The following is a 19,120-nucleotide window of genomic DNA, read 5'->3' on the forward strand; positions in this document are numbered from 1 at the left end:
CAGAGTTGATGCCCAACCAACAAATCGTTGCTCTATAGAAGGGATAAGAACGTTTCAGAGGTGCTAACTGGTAGTTCTATAAGGGTGATAAGAACGTTGTATAAACCCCAAAGTGGCGCATTTATAAAGCCATTTGATGGTATTGTGTTGCTGTAGCAGCAACTCAGATGCCAATTGGACGTATAGAAGAGTACACTTATAGAATCGCGATACTGTTATAGAGCGAAGTAGTGATATAAAAGGATCCGCGATGCTGTTACAGCGCGAAGTTGTGTTTTAAGAGTAACCGCAAATCTTTTGTAGCACGAAGTTGCGATGTACAAGTCACTGCGACGCTATAATTATAATACAAAATGGTAAATCGTGTACCAATTGATAATACGAGTAAATGACTATAGGAACCATCATCGTGGTGTCGAGTATTAATTTTTGTTACACTGTTAATTATGTTAGATACATAAACTGACTTGTGAATGAAATTTTACTGATAGATTATATGCATAATTACGCTGTTTTTTTCATGCCCCCCTCGAATTATTGAGTTTTAAGTAATTAAAAAACTAATTTTGCACCAAATTGCTGTATAGGATGCCAAATAGCAACTCCGTGGCTATTATACGTCCCCAAACGAACATAGTTTTGACAACTGTCATGCCATATACTGGATTAAATTAGTAGGGTTCCCTGATGTGAATAGAAAACCCATATCATGTTTTATTTTGTATTTTCTAGTGTAAATTCCGATTTTTAGATTCCGATCCCGAAGTGTCAAGCAAAACACTAGTGTCTGAATGGTCTGCTTCTGAATTATCACAAACCACATGATGGCTGTTAACTTGGTTCTGTTCATAGGATGTAACAGATTGTACGGAATCATTGTCCGTATTCGAAGCCTCACCTTGAATTTGTCTGGTGTCAATCGTTACTGAAGCTGCGATTTTTTTTAATTCATTCAATCCATGATTATTAAATAGAACCCTTCAATTATTTACGAGACGGTGCTGACAATATGGCAGGTTTTTGTTGTTTTAAAGTGAAAGAAACTCTCTTATAGGCCGTATATCTCTCGTAAGTGTCGCATTTTACTACATTAATACGCCGTTTTTGTTACATAACAGAGTTATTAACTCTTTTATACAGTAAATCAGTCCTATAACTCTGACCACTCAGCTATGAAACCACTGCGTTATAATGGGCAGAAAAACACTAATATAATTCAATTAGGTGACAAAGAAGTGATATAAAACTCGGATATATCACCTAATTGCTCTATTATGGAGTTTCAGCAACCATGAAGATTCACAGTGCTATAATAGTAATAAGGAAACCCATTACAACACTAAATTGTCCTATTGTAGATTTTTTTACGCCTCTATAGGCATGGGACTATAAAGGTTACCCTAGAATCGTTTATTGCACTAATTTGCTGTAAAAAAGAGACCACCAGCGCTGTTATGTGATAATATCGTCCTGTTATTGCTGTACCAAAATCTGGATAAGAGCTGCTCTATAAACGCCGTATAAAATAGTGATATAAACGTTTACATCACCTTGTTATGGGACAAATTTGCTGTGTATGATTATAGAGCAAAATCATCTCATTAAACGCTATTATACAACAAGCTTGTCACCGCGACACTGTTATACGTCATTTAAAAAGCTTTTTAGTGATGTAAGTTATTGTTATAGGACATCTTTGCTGGTTGGGTGGGAATGAATATAAATCGATCCTTTGTCGAATTCCCAGAGTAAAAACTCACAAGCTTTTTCATACTTGATCACACTATAAAGACTTGAATTATTAAAAATTCAAATTCAAATTTGAATTTTTAATAATTATAAATAATAACAAATTGGGGTAAATTCGATATTCGCTAAGAAATGTAATTAATTGGTAAATGTGACTTTTTACATTTATCTTTTGAATCGTAGTATGTGTACGTAATGATATTGACTTTGAAAGTTAGTCCATTCACCCGCCGACTACTTTGTCTGCTTTAAACGAAATAACATTCGATATGAAATCAATAGTTCATTGATACTACCACAAACATAGTCAGATACTTAATATGAAAAATCAAGATCAAAACTGGAGACAAAAATATAATACAAAGATCTCCATTTTTCTCATTAACCTTTTGAATTTAAAAACCTAATAGGCGATATTAAACGATGGAATTAATTAGCAGGTTTTTAATTATCACAATTAAGGACTTGCGCATTTGTAAAGCAATTTCCGCACAAACTTTATTCTTAATCGTCGAGGGTGTCATTAAAATATGTTCGGGTGTGATCGTTATATTACCGGCTTGTAATTAGTTCAGGACGTATTTTTCGACCTCAATTATCCCTTTCCTATGTAACGAGTATAGTAATTGTTTTTTTGCGATATAATATGCGAATGGTTATATTCACGAAGCCGTACTGTAATTATTGTAAAGATAGATTCAACTCGTATTTTAAGTCACCAAAATATAATTGTTCTAAATAGTTATATGAAAATAATTTCATGGATTGAAATGTAGTTGTGTAATTTATTAACTCATTATTGAGAAAATTGTTTGAAAATTTAATTAAATTTTGTTCAATTCAATAAATGCAAAATCTTAATTACTTTTTATATGTGTTATTCTAATTATGTGAACTTTCCGGGAACGAACCTTTTTACAAAACATGAAATTAGAACGATAGCACAGAATACTTAATAGACGATAGGCAAACAATAATTAAAATTTCATTGGAAAATTCGACGAAGATTTATTTTATTTTGTTACATACATAAAGTTATTTCATATAAAACAAAATAACATCAATAAGAACTTATATTAGAACGTTTAAACCTAAAAATATATACACAGTAACAAATTGAATACAATTGTGCACTATAGAAGCACGTACCAGATTTAATCAACGAGAAACCTAATGAGAGCCAATTTGTTGTTGGTTAAAGACCACAATTAAGAGTGGTTTTAGTCAATGTATCGGAAACCCTATTTGTAACTGAATGCTTTATGTTATTTTCAATGAAGTATTTAATTAATACAAAATTGTATTATCAATTTATTATGTGATAGCTCTTGCTTAGTATAGTTCTTAGATTGGGCATAATATTGAAAGTTTCTACCTATACCTATCTATTAATTAAAAGTTGTATGTACCTATTTAAATTAGGGCCTTCTTGTTATTTTCTATTGTACACATTCGCCCACATAAAATATTTAATTGTGATTTAATAACACCCGCCTACCTCTATTGATTGGTTATAATATACACTACAGTTTACAGGTTACTGTAAAACAGTTTTAAAACTAACACAGGCTTTTAAAGTATACATCATACAATTATATTATTTGTAGCACTTGAACAATTAAATAAAGATTATTATTTATTTAGTTAAAGTTATACATATATTATAACCATTGATGTTATATTATTCTGTTTACTCTGTGGCTAACTTACGAATGGTTCATTACACGCGCTACCTGATACTTACAACCGCATTCATTAAATGATAAATCGTGTTGATGGTTACCTATACGGTATTAGTATTTGGAATAACTAATAAAGTATGGTCGATTACAATCGTAAATCATACGAAATGGCGAACAGAGATTTTCTGCTCTAGGTACTGTGTAGGTACATAAAGTATCAAAATTTACTTCCAGTCGACCAGATCGGTTTCTTTTTTTTCAATGTTAAGTTTAATGGGAATCAGTAATCAGTATCAATCATAGTGTGAAAAATGAATGTAGAAAACTGCAAAAAACATTTTAATCATAACGACTCTACGTGCTCAAAATCTAGTACGGCTACATAATATTTTGTAATCTTTTTTTTTATTGGGAATAGGGAAGCGCTTGACCCACAATCTCGCTTGATGTTAAGCTGAGTCTAAGATGGAACGCGCATCTCTAGAAGAATCATTATTAGTTATCAAACAATATTATAAAACGTATACTTTTCCATTAGGTGGCAGTTGCAGTTGAAGAAAGACGCTGGTGGTACCCGCGAGCGAGTCTCCAATTACGCGTGCTCGCACCTCCCGACTCTTTGATGTGTTTGATTGGAGCCAGGACCCCTGTGGATTCGCGGTTCGATGCTCATTTATCGTAAGTACTGACAAAAAAGTTTGGTTGTAACTTATCGATTTATCCTGTGCTTTGTTCATTATACTCTCGAAGATACACCATTTGCTAGAAATGCTCCTGATAGCTTAATTTTACACTTTTTAACGTCCATTCCTCATTTTAAGGAAAAATAAAATAAATGGAACATATTATCCAGTTTTGAAATCGGCCATTTAAAATCTAACCTACCTTTTTTGTTCTAATCTGTAAATTTATTGTTAGTATTCATGTTAGTTTAAATTATTCCAACAAGTTTTCGGTTTCATAGTCTATTTTGGATTGAAATTGAACAGAATTTATAATCTATTAAATAATTTAATACTATTACAAGAATAATAATAACAGTACAAAACAATCGCTTTATTCTCCACAACCAGATTACGGTCTCACTAGTCTATTGTTTAATTTATATCCCGATAATTCCTTTCAAACCCACTAGATTTACATCAGGAATCAGAAATGGGATCGGGAACAAATCACATTACTTCCTGCATAATGTCTAAACGTTCCTGAAATGTACCGGAACAGTTAATTCAGTTTGTAATATGAAGCTAACGTGGTTATTCTTGGACCTACAGCTAATGTTGACATATCTTCGTTGTATAAGTTTTGACGTTTCAATTAAATTGTCCGTAGTGACATGGGATAAGTAATAACAACGGGTTTTCATATTATTACTACGCTCGCAACGGTGATCGTGTTTTAATAGAAATTGATAGTGGCATTTTCGGAATAATTATGTTATCTGCCCATAATTGAGGAATTTAATTAGAATTAAGAGACATTTTTCTATACAACAAGCCACTGTATTATTAGTTTGAAGAAAACAAATTAGTAAATTATTTTAGAATATAATTAATGTTTTATTATTGTATATTTCTCCGTTATACTTGTTACCATAAGAACGACTATCTACCCACGTTAACCTTCCTAGAGATTCGATCTTTTGTAAGACTAACGTGGGCCTAGTAGGTACGTAGAGTTCAGAGAATTTTAATCTTTTCTACGTCAACAGCCCACGGTTAAATGTCTAATGATTTTTATTACATAATATCTCCACTCCATTTCTTGCAAGTAATAGTACCTACTGCGATCAATTCTTCACTATTTTGTGACGTCATTCAATTAGACGTATTAGGGCCGATTTTTCAATGCTTGGATAAAACTTATCCGTCCAATAAAGTATTACACGATAATATTAAAATGTCACATAAACTGTCAAATACGGGCAATTAGAATATGTTTTTAAAATGGTAGTTTTATACATTGTTCGACGAATAAGTTTTAACCAAGGATTGAAAAATGAGCCCTTAGTAATGTAAGCTAAGAAATAACTCCTTAAGTGGCAACTCATTGTATTTAGGACCTTCATACAGTTAATTCTACAGACATGCAATGTGTATTCTATCCCAGACCACCAGACCACGAAGACGCACCGCTCCCAGAATTCGTATCAGCGGGAGTATCGCTCTTCGTGGGTGGTGGTGCGTGTGGGGGGGGAGCGTTGTACCGCCAGCCAGTCGCCGCTCGACCGACCGCGCCGCTCGTACCGCCCGCTGCACATGATCGACTGTGGATGTGGAAGTGCTTTAATTATACGTGAGTGGAGACATCGATACACAAACATTGATATACACACATACATATACATAGATACAGACACACACAAGTCTACAAGTACAGATATAAACACAGATATTATAGTAATAGACATAGACATTGTACCGCCAACTGGTAGCGATCGCGCCGCTCGTACCGCCCGCCGTGCATGATAGGCTGTAGATGTGGAAGTGCTTTAATACCATGTAAGTAATTGAAATATATATATTTACACAAATATGGACGCAGACTCACTTATTTACCTTTATATCTATAAATATTTAAAAAGTCACAGACATTTAGAAATAGGCATAAAGACTTATCACAGACTTAGCACAGCAGCAGATCGCGGTATTAGTTTTAATACTAGGGACTAATAAAAAAAAATGCGGCGTATTTTATATAAAAATCGAATGCTAAAAAAAAGTATGTTGTACGAATATAGCTTGTTTGCAAACCGCAAAAACAATTCCAATTAACAAGGAATTGCAATGCGAATTACTGAAATGTCCATTCGAACTCATTTAGCATTGTAATAAGTCACAAGTGGATATATGAGGACCAATTACATATTATCTGTTATTGTACTAGCACTAACACATAATATAATGAAAAATTTATGTAAATTGATTCAATAACATTTAAATTAGTATAATAAAAGTATAATTATCGATACAACGAACAAAATTAACACAAAATTTAGCTTTTAATTCCAGATATTAGTTTAACGAGACCAAGTTCATTAGTTTTGTGCATCATTAATGAGCAACAAACTTCAATTAACGTATTAATTATAATAAAACTACACTGTATATTATCAGACCGCAGAATAACAAATGATTTAACATTGCATTCATTATTTATCGTGACATTTAAGTTTTTGAATTGCTACATTGTATTGATGAATTTGTTATTAATTATCATTTGGATTTAATTTTAATAATGTTGGTGTGTTCTTGGTTTCAAACAATTCATTTTAATTCGTGTCAGCTGTATTCCTCATTTCGTTTAATGAATGACTTAGGTACACTTGATATGAAAGGAGCGAAGAAAATTTGGTAGAATATCAAATAGGTATAATTTAAAAATAACATTTGTTGTTTGCGCAGTTATGGTCCGTAATTATAGATGAGAGCACTTGAAAAAACGAATCTAACGTTTTAAATTGTTAGCAGATTTCAATATCCTGAAAAATAGCAGTCAATTTTTAGCAGTTCTACGTTATGATGATAAACATTGACCAAAAGCTCAGCAAAGCTCAGTAAAGCTCACTGTTCAGTATAACGGAAGAAAACTTCCCAAACAACAAGAATTCCATTCAAAATAATCTTATCCACATTACCATCATTTAAAATAACATCGAGAATAAACCAAAATAAGCTCAGATATATTCTCGTATCTGCATTGAACATCGATAAACGATTCGTTTGTGACATTTAATTATCCCACTAAAGCCTTGCTTATATAACAATGAAATCGCTTACACAGATGCCGTTACAAACGGTTAAGTATTATTAATTATTACTGGTTTTGCTGTATGGGAAATTAATTAACTTGCCGATTCAAATGCAGTTTTAATTGTATTTTTCGCATCAGACTTTACAATTCGACAATAAATAAAATATGTGTATTGAATATTCGTTTTTTCAAGTGCTCTCATCTATAAACCTTGGGATGGGCTGACAATATAAGCGCTCTCAGGAGCCATTCGTTGGTCACCTATCTAGATTGCGCTTACATTTCAAAAGCTATAACGTTGTATTTATATCAAACGAGCGAATGCTCATTTTAATCCCAGTATGTCAAATAAAAATAAAAAGGCGTAGAGCATTCTTTCGTTTTTCTTAGTGCGTTCGAAAATATGTATGATGATGATGTTCTAAAACTGAACAACGCTGAATACGATTGAATTTCGTTTTCACTAAAAGATCACAAAAGAATGCTCTTGCTCTACTTCTAGCTCTATGTTCATTTGCTGTAAACGCACCGTAACAAAAACAGCCAAATAAAGAGAAGATTTATTATTTTGACTTATAATCAACATCTAGGTATGCGGAGCGGATAATTGCCGAATGTGTACTTACACTTCATAAAAATAATAACTTGTAAAACCATATTTAAGCAAATAAAGATTATTTTATTTCACTTACAAATCTCCAGAACACAACTATCAACGGACGGTGTGACAATATCCGCGCCGTCCGAAGCGGGCCGCTGGTCGCTCTGGGCTCTCTCCCTCTCTAGCCGCGGCCTTCGCTTCTCGTCACCCAAAACTATCAACGTGTTCCGTCCGATACAACTGGACTTTGCGCTACCGCCGGCGCTGAAGGTCGGGGAGACTGTGGAACTGGATGTCAAGATCACGAATAATATCAATAATTGTATGGATGTGAGTATTTTTTTCATTAAAATTGTATTTGGTATTTTGGTGTGCTTTGGTTCGTTTCATTTAGGGTATGGCTCGTTTTGAATTCATCTAAGTTGAGACGTAGTTAGTGAAAAATGTAACCTACGTTACGAGGTAAAGATGTAGTCCACAATTTATATAATGGTGGAATCATTTTTCAAATTATTTGAACAGTTTTCGAGTTGAATGTACCTAATAGCATAGCAATAGAAAAATTAATTTAATAGAATAGCAAACAAACAAATTATTAGCAGTTTAAATTATCTTTAATCGCCGTTATTCCTTTTTCCTTTTTGCAAAAAATTTGCTCATAACATGCTTAGTTACCTCAAAAGATTAAAAAAATACTTATTATTTTTTTATTATATGTCCAATGGTGCACGTTGCAAACTTTCCAACTGTATTGTGCCATCAGAAATTATCTTAGTTCAAATAATTAGTAAGTAAATTTACCCAACCTATTTTAATTCATATATAAATTAATATTAAACATAACATGGCTTAATTTTGGGATACCCCTTGGGGATAAACTCAGGAAACGTGAAAACATGTTTCAGTGAAATTGTAGTTAAATTTAATCCAAATAATAATTATATAATTTGACATTTTAATTAACATGAACATGAATATTGTTCAACGTTTAAATTATTGTCGTTATAATGTGTAGAGTGTACACGATTGTTTCATTATGTTTACAATACATAATATATTTGTCTGTGACATTTCTTGCTATGTTCCCTCATGCTTGTTCTTCTTATAAATCATTACAAGAATAACAACAAAACCTTCCTTTAATTGCAAGCAATAATAATATGCAAGCGAATTATCGCTTGATAATTCGCTTGTATGCAAGCGAATTATCAAACATCAAAAAATTGGAAAATCCAAAAGTGTACGCCTCATATTTTTTTTAATAATTATTTATTAATTATTATTTTTGTTTATTTAATAACAATTAAACCACGTCGAATCAGACCCTGAAAAATGAAAGGGTTCTATTCCTGAGCATACTCAAGCGTAAGAGAAAAAAAAGACTCGATTAGTAAAGTGTTTCGGTCGCTATCGTGTTAACAAGAAAATCCTCCGCACATACAGACACACGGACGTCCAAGACAGAACTTTTTTAAACTGTTTTTTAACTAGTTTAAATAACAAAAAATGACATCAAAAATATCATGAATGTTAAAAATAGTGTTTTTTAATAATATGTGTGTGTATGTATTATCTTACAAGTGCAATGTATGATACATAAAGACATTTTAAGTTTGAAAAATCAGATGTTATGCGCGAAGTGACAGTAGTACCCCCATCAACGCTTCGCTTATGAGGCGTGCAATAGCGCATACCTATAACCCAAATCCAGTCGCACATAATATTTTCTTAAAAAAATAATAATTGAGGTTTAAAAATTACGGCTTACCTTTAGCTTTGTTGGCAAGTTGTAATGTACAAGGCCGAAGCAAACAGCGTAACAAAATAATATATTTTATAAACTTAGGATTTTCGCAAACAAACGTATATTATGAGTAGATATTATTTGCATTACCTGTAACTCAATCTGAGCAAAATATTTCGTTCATTGCTTCCACTTTATGAGCCGTAATGCTTCAACCAAAAATACTCTAATTTTGTTAAATTCACATTGTAAAATATTAATTAAAATTCGGTACGATCGTTGATTAATGCAATTAATTCGATCATTTATTGGATCTTTATAATATTGTAAATATTAATTGCACGTTAATCTTACAATACCTGATTATACATCAAAATGCCGATAAAACTCTGCATTTTGATATGCCTACATAATATTATTATACTATATACCCACTAGAATTAGAATAGAATTGTATCAGTTATTATAATAGTTTTCAATCAGATATGAAGTACTTTGCTCATTATTTCGCCAACAAAAACTGCGTTCTCACAAAAAATATCAATCTTGAAGTACAACTATCACTACCTTTACAAAAGCACAGAGGAGCGAGCACAAACTTGGTCCGGTCTCGCTTCTAGTTACCTACGATAACTTTAAACTTTCCAGATTTATACGTTTATTTAGAATAGCAGACAAAGTATGACTCAAGTTAAATATATTAAACGTCATGAAAAGTTATAAAAACATTTCGCATCAAAGATAAAGTTTTATTCGAGCTAAAATTGTTTAAACTAGAGTCGTTGACCCGTTATCATAATAGAGATGACTGGAGTTCAGTTCTAGTAATTCTGGTTTTGATCTTTCAAAGAACAGAGGGCTAGTTAAATATTTATTTGCAAATCAATTAGTATTAAACGAATATGAACTAGAACATGAGGTTTTCCAAGTTATTCGTAGAGCTAGGTATTTACTTTCAAAGAATCGATCGGTTTCATAAAATTAAGTTAAATTTACTAGGTACTTATAACTTCAAATCGTTACCTATAATGTCTTGAACTAAGCTTCAACTCCTACGTTTGGAGCATTTCGTGTTCATTGTGATCACGACTCCTATTAATAGCCCGGTTTACACGCACACTCTTTACCGCGTGATTGAGTGCGCGGGATTGAACGGGGAAAAGCACGCGCGCGCAATCGCGAGGGATTGTTTTGTCACGTTTTTTTATGCACTTATTCTTTCGCGCGCGATTATTCGTGCGCCTTTGAGGAAAGAGGAAAGATTGTGCGTGTAAACGACAATCGCGCGCGATTGAACGAAGGAAAGCGTGGCGCGTTGGAGTGTGTGCGGAGTGGACGCGCAATCTCGTTCTCTCTGTCATCGTTTAAATGCTCGCACTTTCCCGCGTGAAAGCCGAATCGCGCGCGAAAGAGCGTGCGTGTAAACCGGGCTATTATGTAGGTAAGTCATGTAAAACAAATATTTGCAAAACTCTCAATATAATCGGATACTCTATTTTAAATGCACATCACATACTTAAACAGATTTAAACCGCTTCCACTACACGGCATATAAAATTCCGTTCCGATGCGATAGAGATTTGTTTGCGTTTGTCGCTCGCATGCCGATTAGGGATTGCAAGCTTACCAGCAAATGGAACGATTAGACAATTTATCGGAGATTATCGAATAGATCGATGCTCGATTTGTATAGATAACTGTTGTTTTTGGCCACTAGTCTGTGATCAAGGTAAATATTATTCGTATGAATTCGTATTTTTAAAACATGGTGTTTTTTAAATCTATTTTTCTCATAAAATATCAAATCATACTATTATGTATTAAAAAAAAATTCTTGAACAAGAATAAAACTAAAATGGTTGATAAGATAAAAAAAATATCGCATGGGCATGCTAGATGGTCGTCTCATTGTTACAATACAAATAGAAATTTCGCACCGCTTTCCAAGTCTTCGGTAGTATAGTGGTCAGTATCCCCGCCTGTCACGCGGGAGACCGGGGTTCGATTCCCCGCCGGAGAGAACTCTTTTTTTATTTTTTTATATTCATTTTAAACAGATAACATTTTTAATCAGAATATTCATACTAATAATAAATATTATGTAAGTAAGTTGATACGTATGTTTTTTTTCTAATTTTTATTATTCATTTTTTTGTAAATATTCCATACAATGCTGAAACTAAACAACGTTAAAAAGCTTATCGCTATAACACCAAACTTTAATATTTAATATTAAATGAAACCGCAATACTTTAACAAATTCAAATTCCACCTGTAAAGAACAGATTAACCTAGTTGGGGCAGGTGGCGCTAATTGTACAAACTACTATTGTGTAGGAGCTTCATAAAATGCAGGCGATAAAGTTTTTATTATGAAACAAGGGGCGAAATGTAATCAGGTGAAATCCGAATTGTCCCAGTTTTAATGTCTCCCCGGAGACCCGGAAATTCAACTGGACCATTGTTTCGTTTTTACCTTGTTTGTTTTATATGTAACTTGGTTTTGAATAGTGCAGTGGATTTGTTTTCTATTGTGTGTTATTTGTATTGTAAAGTCTGAAACACGCTTCTAGGAATGAGCGTTTTTATTTCAGTAAATGGCTGTATATTTTTGAAGTAAAACTTCTTTAGGCGCGACTAGGGAGTAACTCAGATTTTTTTTCTGACGGAAGTAACGCTTACTATAGTCTGTGTAGTTTCCGCCATTTAAAAATAATAATTCTGATTGGTTGTAAGTATATGTCATATACTACACGCTTCTTGACTTATACGCCAGCTAGTGGCAAATATCATAATCAATTAGGATTATTTATTTTCAAATTTTCAAACGGATCAATTGTGAATAGCAAAGTGAATGAAAAATTCAACAGTTTTAAAAACATTATTTTAAATTGCAAAATTTTTTGAAAATCTCTAAATATACTTGTTTATTTATTACTTTTAAAATAAGTAAATTAAAAATAAAAATAAACATGTTGCGGATTATAATCAATCTATTTTAAATATTGCTGAAGACAAAGTAGTATCCATAGCAACAGATATGTATATAGGTTGTCATTCAGTTGAACAAGAAGCATATGTACGCCAACAATTTCATAAAATGTCAGTTATTGATACAGGAGGATCGCCTTATGAAATCATATTAGTTCTTAACAAATTTTACATTATTACAACCAATATTGATGTATCTGATGGCTTAGCCAACGGTTGTGTTGGAACGTTAGTGTATATTGAACGTGATGACAGTGATAACATCATACGCTTATGGCTTGAGTTTCCTGGTAAGATAGGAGAGAAAATTAGGAAAAAAGCTGCCCATCATATTCAAACTCTAAACATTAGTAGAACAGCAGTCCCAATTTTATGAAGATCGTCATCTGTACCAATGAATAGAAATAAGACAATATTTGCAAAGAGAAATCACTTTCCATTAGTATCTGCTTGTGCGCTTACAATACATAAGTCTCAAGGTGGTACTTTTGATCAAATCGTTTATGAATACAATAAAAGTCACAGTCAGCAGCTGTTATATGTAGCATTATCACGAGTAACTGATATAAATGGATTGTTCATTGTCTCAAACACCGATGACAACAAATTTTATCATGGAAGAAAGCGTCCAGGGGGAATAGTTGATTTACAGTGTGAATTTGAAAGACTTTCAAATTCTCGCCTAATAACACAACAGGAAGAATTATATAACCTTGTAAATGAGAGTAACATTACACTATTTTCCTTCAACTGCCAAAGTTTACGTGCTCATGTTTCTGATCTGAATGATAAAGTATTAAAAAGGTCCACATTGCTGTTATTTTCCGAAACTTGGATGAAAAATGACGAACAAATTCTTATTGAAAATTTTTATTGCGTTACCCAATACAAACGACCCAACTCAACTGCTGGTGGAGTAGCTGTATATCATTCATCTACAGATACACTGAACAATGTAACACCAATTCAAAATATTTCACAAACGATATTATCACAAAATATTTCCGATGAGGTTTCACAAATTGGTGACATCGCCTTGGTTCGATGTGTTAATACGAATGACCAACCTGTGATTATCGTTGTTATTTATATTTCTACAAATACTCTAGCCTGACAAATATCATAAAATTTATTCATCAGCAATTACTTCACTTCACAATTGAAGGTTCTCGACTTTTAAATAGTAATTATCATGAATTACCGATGATTCTAACTGGAGATTTTAATGTTAATTTTCGCTCTCAGGAATCTCAGCCGTTAATTGATTTTTTAGAAGAAAAATTTGATTTATCTATGAATACTTCTCGACTTCATTCAACAACGCGTTTCGGTACAACGATAGATGCTGTATTTTCAAGAAAAGTAGCAAATTTAGAGAGTAAAATTTATGTTTCACATTATAGTTACCACAAACCTATAATTTCGTACGTAAGAAATTATTATGACATTCAATTACCTGTTTCGAATGAATAATATTAATATAACATTAAACACTTGACCGTAATTTGAAGCTTACTTCATTGAGAAGGTACCTAGCTTTTTCCGCCTATTTTTCCCTCTCTTTCCGTTGTATGTATGCTATCTCTCTCGCACACCTCTCCACCAGGTGGCGGGGCGCACGATAATGTCGGGCGCTGGATGTTTTTCATTGGCGTCTAGCTTCCGCCGCGAGAAGGTTGTCTACAAGACTACAACCTTGGTGCTATTAAGTATTAAGTATTGCTTAAAGCAAGTGCTAAAAGTGTTAAAAAGTGTATCCCGTCGGATCGGTACAGTGAGTTATTTTTACATCTATTCTAATAATATTTTACTTAAAAATGAGTAAAAATCTTTAAAGTCAACGGTATAATCGTTGGACTTTATTTAAAATGCTGAGGTTTTTAATGAATCCTTCAGCAATAGTTTATTTTTCAATATGCTTAAATACTTAATAGCATGATTAAAGATATTTAAAATTAACGATACAACCGTTACATTTTACTTGAAATAGTAACTTTTCTTTTGAAATATTTCATTATGCAATATGTACTAATTAATATTTGAATTTTTAATACTGTGAGTAAAGCTATTTTAACGGTGTTACCGTTCGGCTTTACTCGAATCGTTAATATTACTTTTGTGATTATTTGATATTACTAGATATATCAAATACCCTCTCTTGTATATAGATATTTTTAATATTTTATTTCATTTTTAATAATGTGTTTTTATTACAAGGGTACAAGTGAATTTTTCGTGGAAAAATTACAATTAATACTTAGTATGGATATGAGCCAACTCAAAGCTTTACAGGCATACAATCCATTGCTACGACTTTATTACATTGTCGTTATCGCTAGGAACGGTTCGGAATTCCTATCATAGTTTATTACTAAAAATTATCGAACGAGATGAGTCAGCTCCAAGAAGTCACGACATGTCAGAACATGTTGTGATATTATTTTATAAATCGTACGGGAGTTACCGCTCAACTGAATAATGATGGAATTCGCTTATGTATAGTAGATACGTACCATGAATGTTCCACACATTCAAAACTATCCGTAGTCTATACGTGTCCTTTTATGAGTATTATTCTGATCCGTTTTTATGTGAAAATAGACATATTACACACGGCTAATTTGATTGAAAATTACGTTTCCTATGTTCAAATGATGCAACTTTTTTGTTAAAACGAGTAAGTACCAAAAATTTTACAATTAAATTCTTTGGTTTACTGAACTTGTGCTGAAAGGGTTATCGTATAATAATTATCGAGATATCTTAATATAAATTAGATTTAGATAAACTTATTTCAAATGATTTACAATTCACTTCTAACGTTTTAGAATAATATTATAAACTTGTACACCTTGACAAAAAGTAAAAAATTGCGGGTGAGTGGAGATTATTTTGTGCAATTAAATATAACGTCCTACGACGGTATGGTTGCGTTCGTAAGGAATGTTAACGGATATAAAGCAACTAAATGTTACATCGATTGCATGAACAAAAATAAATATGAATCGAAGTTCATTTTAAAATTTAGTGAATTGATTTGAATTATGAATTTATTAAATGTCGCTAACATTGGAAAATAAGTTAAAGGACCTTGTTAATTGCTATATTATTTAAATGATTATTTACTGCTATTTTTATATTAGCACTAAGGTGTATTCTTGCTCGAAGCAGAATACATAAATGTGGCCACTACTCCTCGCAGGGGTTAGCCAGGTCAAATTCACCCTCGCAGGGTGTCTCTTAAGCATTTTTTGGCAGGCCCTACTTATTTCTAGTTACAAACATCCCTCGCGCAGCTGTCGCTCGCAGGGAAATGGTGCAAATATATATCGGCCCTCGCGGGGCTTTGATTACAATCGTCCCTCACGGAAAAGATGGTGCGAATATATATCAGCCCTCGCGGGGCTTTGATTACAGCCGTCCCTCATGGAGAAATGGTGCAAATATATATCAGCCCTCGCGGGGCTTTGATTACAACAGTACCTCACGGAGACATGGTGCAAATATATATCAGCCTTCGCGGGGCTTTGATAACAACCGTCCCCACGGGGAAATGGTGCAAATATATATCAGCCCTCGCGGGGCTTTAATGGCGATTGGTGCAAATATACAAAGGATTGATCATTAAAATGATCATAGATATTTGCTTTTGTCAACGAGGACCCACGAAAGAAGTTTTGGATATGACCGTATCGGATCTTCACTCTTCTAAGGTAGGTAGAAAAAGGTTTTGAAATCTACTTCACAGTGGGCAGTATAGTAAATGACCTAATAAATACAATAAAGGTTAGATACGTCAAATAATGGGCGCATGAAATTGATACTTCGTATCCTAAAAGTTTACGCTTCAGGAATCAGGAAACCACCATTGGTTTACCAATTATGGAAATTGGAATTGAACAAATTGTATTTACCAATGCAAAGCCTAATCACAACAAAGGAAGGCGAGTCGGATCAAATATCATCTCGCAGATGATTTGTGGCGGTGGTTTCGAGGATTGTCACCAAGCCTTGTCAACGGTATGTTTGGTATCGTAATTAAATGGCACTAGCCGACCAATTTTCATATACAAACATCGGAAGAGATTTTTTAATCGCAAAGCGATTGAATGTAACAAATGACGATTGATTACGTATAGTTGACCTCTCATAGGCCTATTTTAGTTGCCCGGTCTTGTAGGCAATTTATTTGACTCGTTTTTCAACCCATTTGACCTCATTATTGCACCCATGAGATTTTTCTTCGGGGCTCAAACAATAAATCGCTGAGGGATTAGGATAATCGTTTGTTAGACAAGTTTTTTTTTTGTCATCCCACCAGGATTATTATATTGTATAATAAAGTTATATACAACTATTAACGTAAAACGTTTAAGTACTCAACGAATGCTGAGAATACTGACTGTTGAGTTACATAGGATAGAGGATAAATAACGGAAAGTCAATCTTTCCAAACAAAAGCCTCTTATTATTAGATATTACTTGGAACCCCTACCCTTAACGAGAAAGCTCTGCCAAATGACTTCTCATTTCTTTGCTTTGAGGGGGGGGGGGGGCAATAAATGAAATGTACAGGCTATACGGCTTTTAAAATATAAGTCTGGTAAGCGAACTAAACTTTGCTGGTTTAGTTCTTGCTATATCGCTATCCGTGCCTGCTTCTCGTGTTTACGGGTGAATTAAGTTTATCAATAGTCATAAATGCAATGCTATTCAGAGGATATACTGCATTTAAAACATGACAAAGTCTGGTAAGCGAACTAAACTTTGCTAGTTTAGTTCTTGCTATATCGCTGTCCGTGGCTGCCTCGCGTGTTTACGGATGAATAAAGTAATGTCCTGTCTTCGCATCCACAGCTAACTGTCCTATACTGTCATAATCTTAACACAGATTCATTCGACATAGCTCCCCACGAGCTCAGTTCTTCATTTTTGCACTCGCACAACTGTGGACAACACAAGAGCAATGCCTCCATTGGTAGCAGTTACAATCAAGGGATAACTAACCTTAGGCTAGCCATATTACGGATGTTGGAACAACCGACTATATTCAGGGCAATTTTCTTTGTTCAGTGTAACGTTTAGACTGTCGTAGCATTCCTACGGAACAAAGATGGGATCAGATCTGCATCCTTAATGCAGTTAATCGAAAGGAGATACTTTCAGACGACGATAGTATTCAAAACCCACCATATTCCTTAACATAATAATGCATAGTTAAGCTTATAATCTCTCTTGCCATTATCCTGCAGCAGAATTCCTTGGCGATAATTTATCCTCGTTAGAACGAGCGAGGGTTGTTACGATAATATGAGAAATCCTAGTCAGTTAGAGACCTGAACGACGCGATAGAGTACCGCTATTTCAGTAGTAGTAACACCTAGAAGGGTGAAGGTATTCTGGAAAGCGGAACTGAAGGCCCGGTCAGCAGCATCAGCCACCTAATAGACAGTGTTCAGTGCTGCACCACTATAATCTGCAAAATGACTCTGACGGTATGAAAATGTGGAGTACATTTTCAAAATATCAAATGATATAGTTGGAATAAAAATCCTATTTGCCTCCGTCTATCCAAAAGACATACGGAGTAGCTAGTAGTAGTTGGTTGAATTAGAATAAAGTAACTATAGTTAAAATCCTTTGTTACTGACTGGATAAATTTGGCTCTTTTCCTATCTGACGTTCATATAGCTGTTGACTGCCTAGTGTTGTGCACAAACACTATTATTATAAACTAGCGGTCCGCCCCGGCTTCGCTCGTGGTACTTACGTTTTCTCTACATAAAAACCATCCTCGTACTTCAAGGAATATAATAAAAGAATTATCGAAATCGGTTCAGCCGTTCTCGAGTTATGCGCTTACCAACACATTTTGCGATTCATTTTTATATATAAGAAGATAAGTCACGTTATGTAGTCCCGAGGCTTTCGGTATATAAGTTCTGATGTAAATCATAATTATATCTTAAAACCGAATTGATTAAAAGTAACGTACTTGGCTGTAGTAATTGCAGTTTTGGGACACAGATAAGCTCCTTATCATTTTAGTCTCTTAAGTTCAGTATATTTGTTTCCAGTACAGAGTTTATGACCTATAATACATGCATTGTACTGAAAGTACTAGCCATGTTTAGATTATGATTGGTGGCGTTGGCTCTAAACATTAATAGCGCACGGTTTGGTTGGATGTTAAAAATCTGTATTATAATTAAAACCGTTTACCTGTTTTGATATTTTATTGCCTTATTCAAGGGGTGACCTTTTAAATTTATTTCTGACCCCAAAAGTAAGGACCAAGTTCTCTTCTTGTCCGCTTGTAGCAGGTTAGGTTAAAACTGTGTGAGTTGAGACAGTTGGTAATTCTATGTTAAGATGATTCAATTGTGCTTCTACAGAGTTCTAATTGAATAAATAAAGGTTTGAGTTTGAGGTATTTTTGCCTCGTCGGGATCAGCTGTTGCTTCATTTTGTAAGTAACATCTAAATGCGTAATTGAAAGTCGTTACTGGCGCTTTCGCAGATTTACGCTAAAGATAGTGAAAATTGTAGTAACTTTAACTTTTCAAGCCCAAAAGGTTAACTAAGGTACGCTTGAACCAA

At 33.7% G+C, this 19,120-nt stretch overlaps 1 protein-coding gene and 1 non-coding gene across 2 annotated transcripts in view; both read left to right on the forward strand.

Annotated features, from left to right (window-relative positions):
* LOC149908583 (C3 and PZP-like alpha-2-macroglobulin domain-containing protein 8) overlaps positions 1 to 19,120 on the forward strand; it is a 102,360-nt gene that overhangs the window by 67,432 nt on the left and 15,808 nt on the right. Inside the window, exons 10-12 of the mRNA XM_090102220.1 lie at positions 3,970 to 4,109; positions 5,541 to 5,726; positions 7,887 to 8,115. Coding sequence (XP_089958346.1) covers positions 3,970 to 4,109; positions 5,541 to 5,726; positions 7,887 to 8,115 — 555 coding nt within the window. The remainder of the gene's footprint in view (positions 1 to 3,969; positions 4,110 to 5,540; positions 5,727 to 7,886; positions 8,116 to 19,120) is intronic.
* TRNAD-GUC (transfer RNA aspartic acid (anticodon GUC)) lies at positions 11,478 to 11,549 on the forward strand. The gene has a single exon. It is a non-coding gene; the product is annotated as a tRNA-Asp (tRNA).

This window comes from Colias eurytheme, chromosome 5 (assembly GCF_061535395.1).
Source record: "Colias eurytheme isolate Ceu_HAF_F1 chromosome 5, ilColEury1 Martin Lab GWU primary, whole genome shotgun sequence".
Classification (NCBI taxonomy): Eukaryota; Metazoa; Arthropoda; class Insecta; order Lepidoptera; family Pieridae; genus Colias; species Colias eurytheme.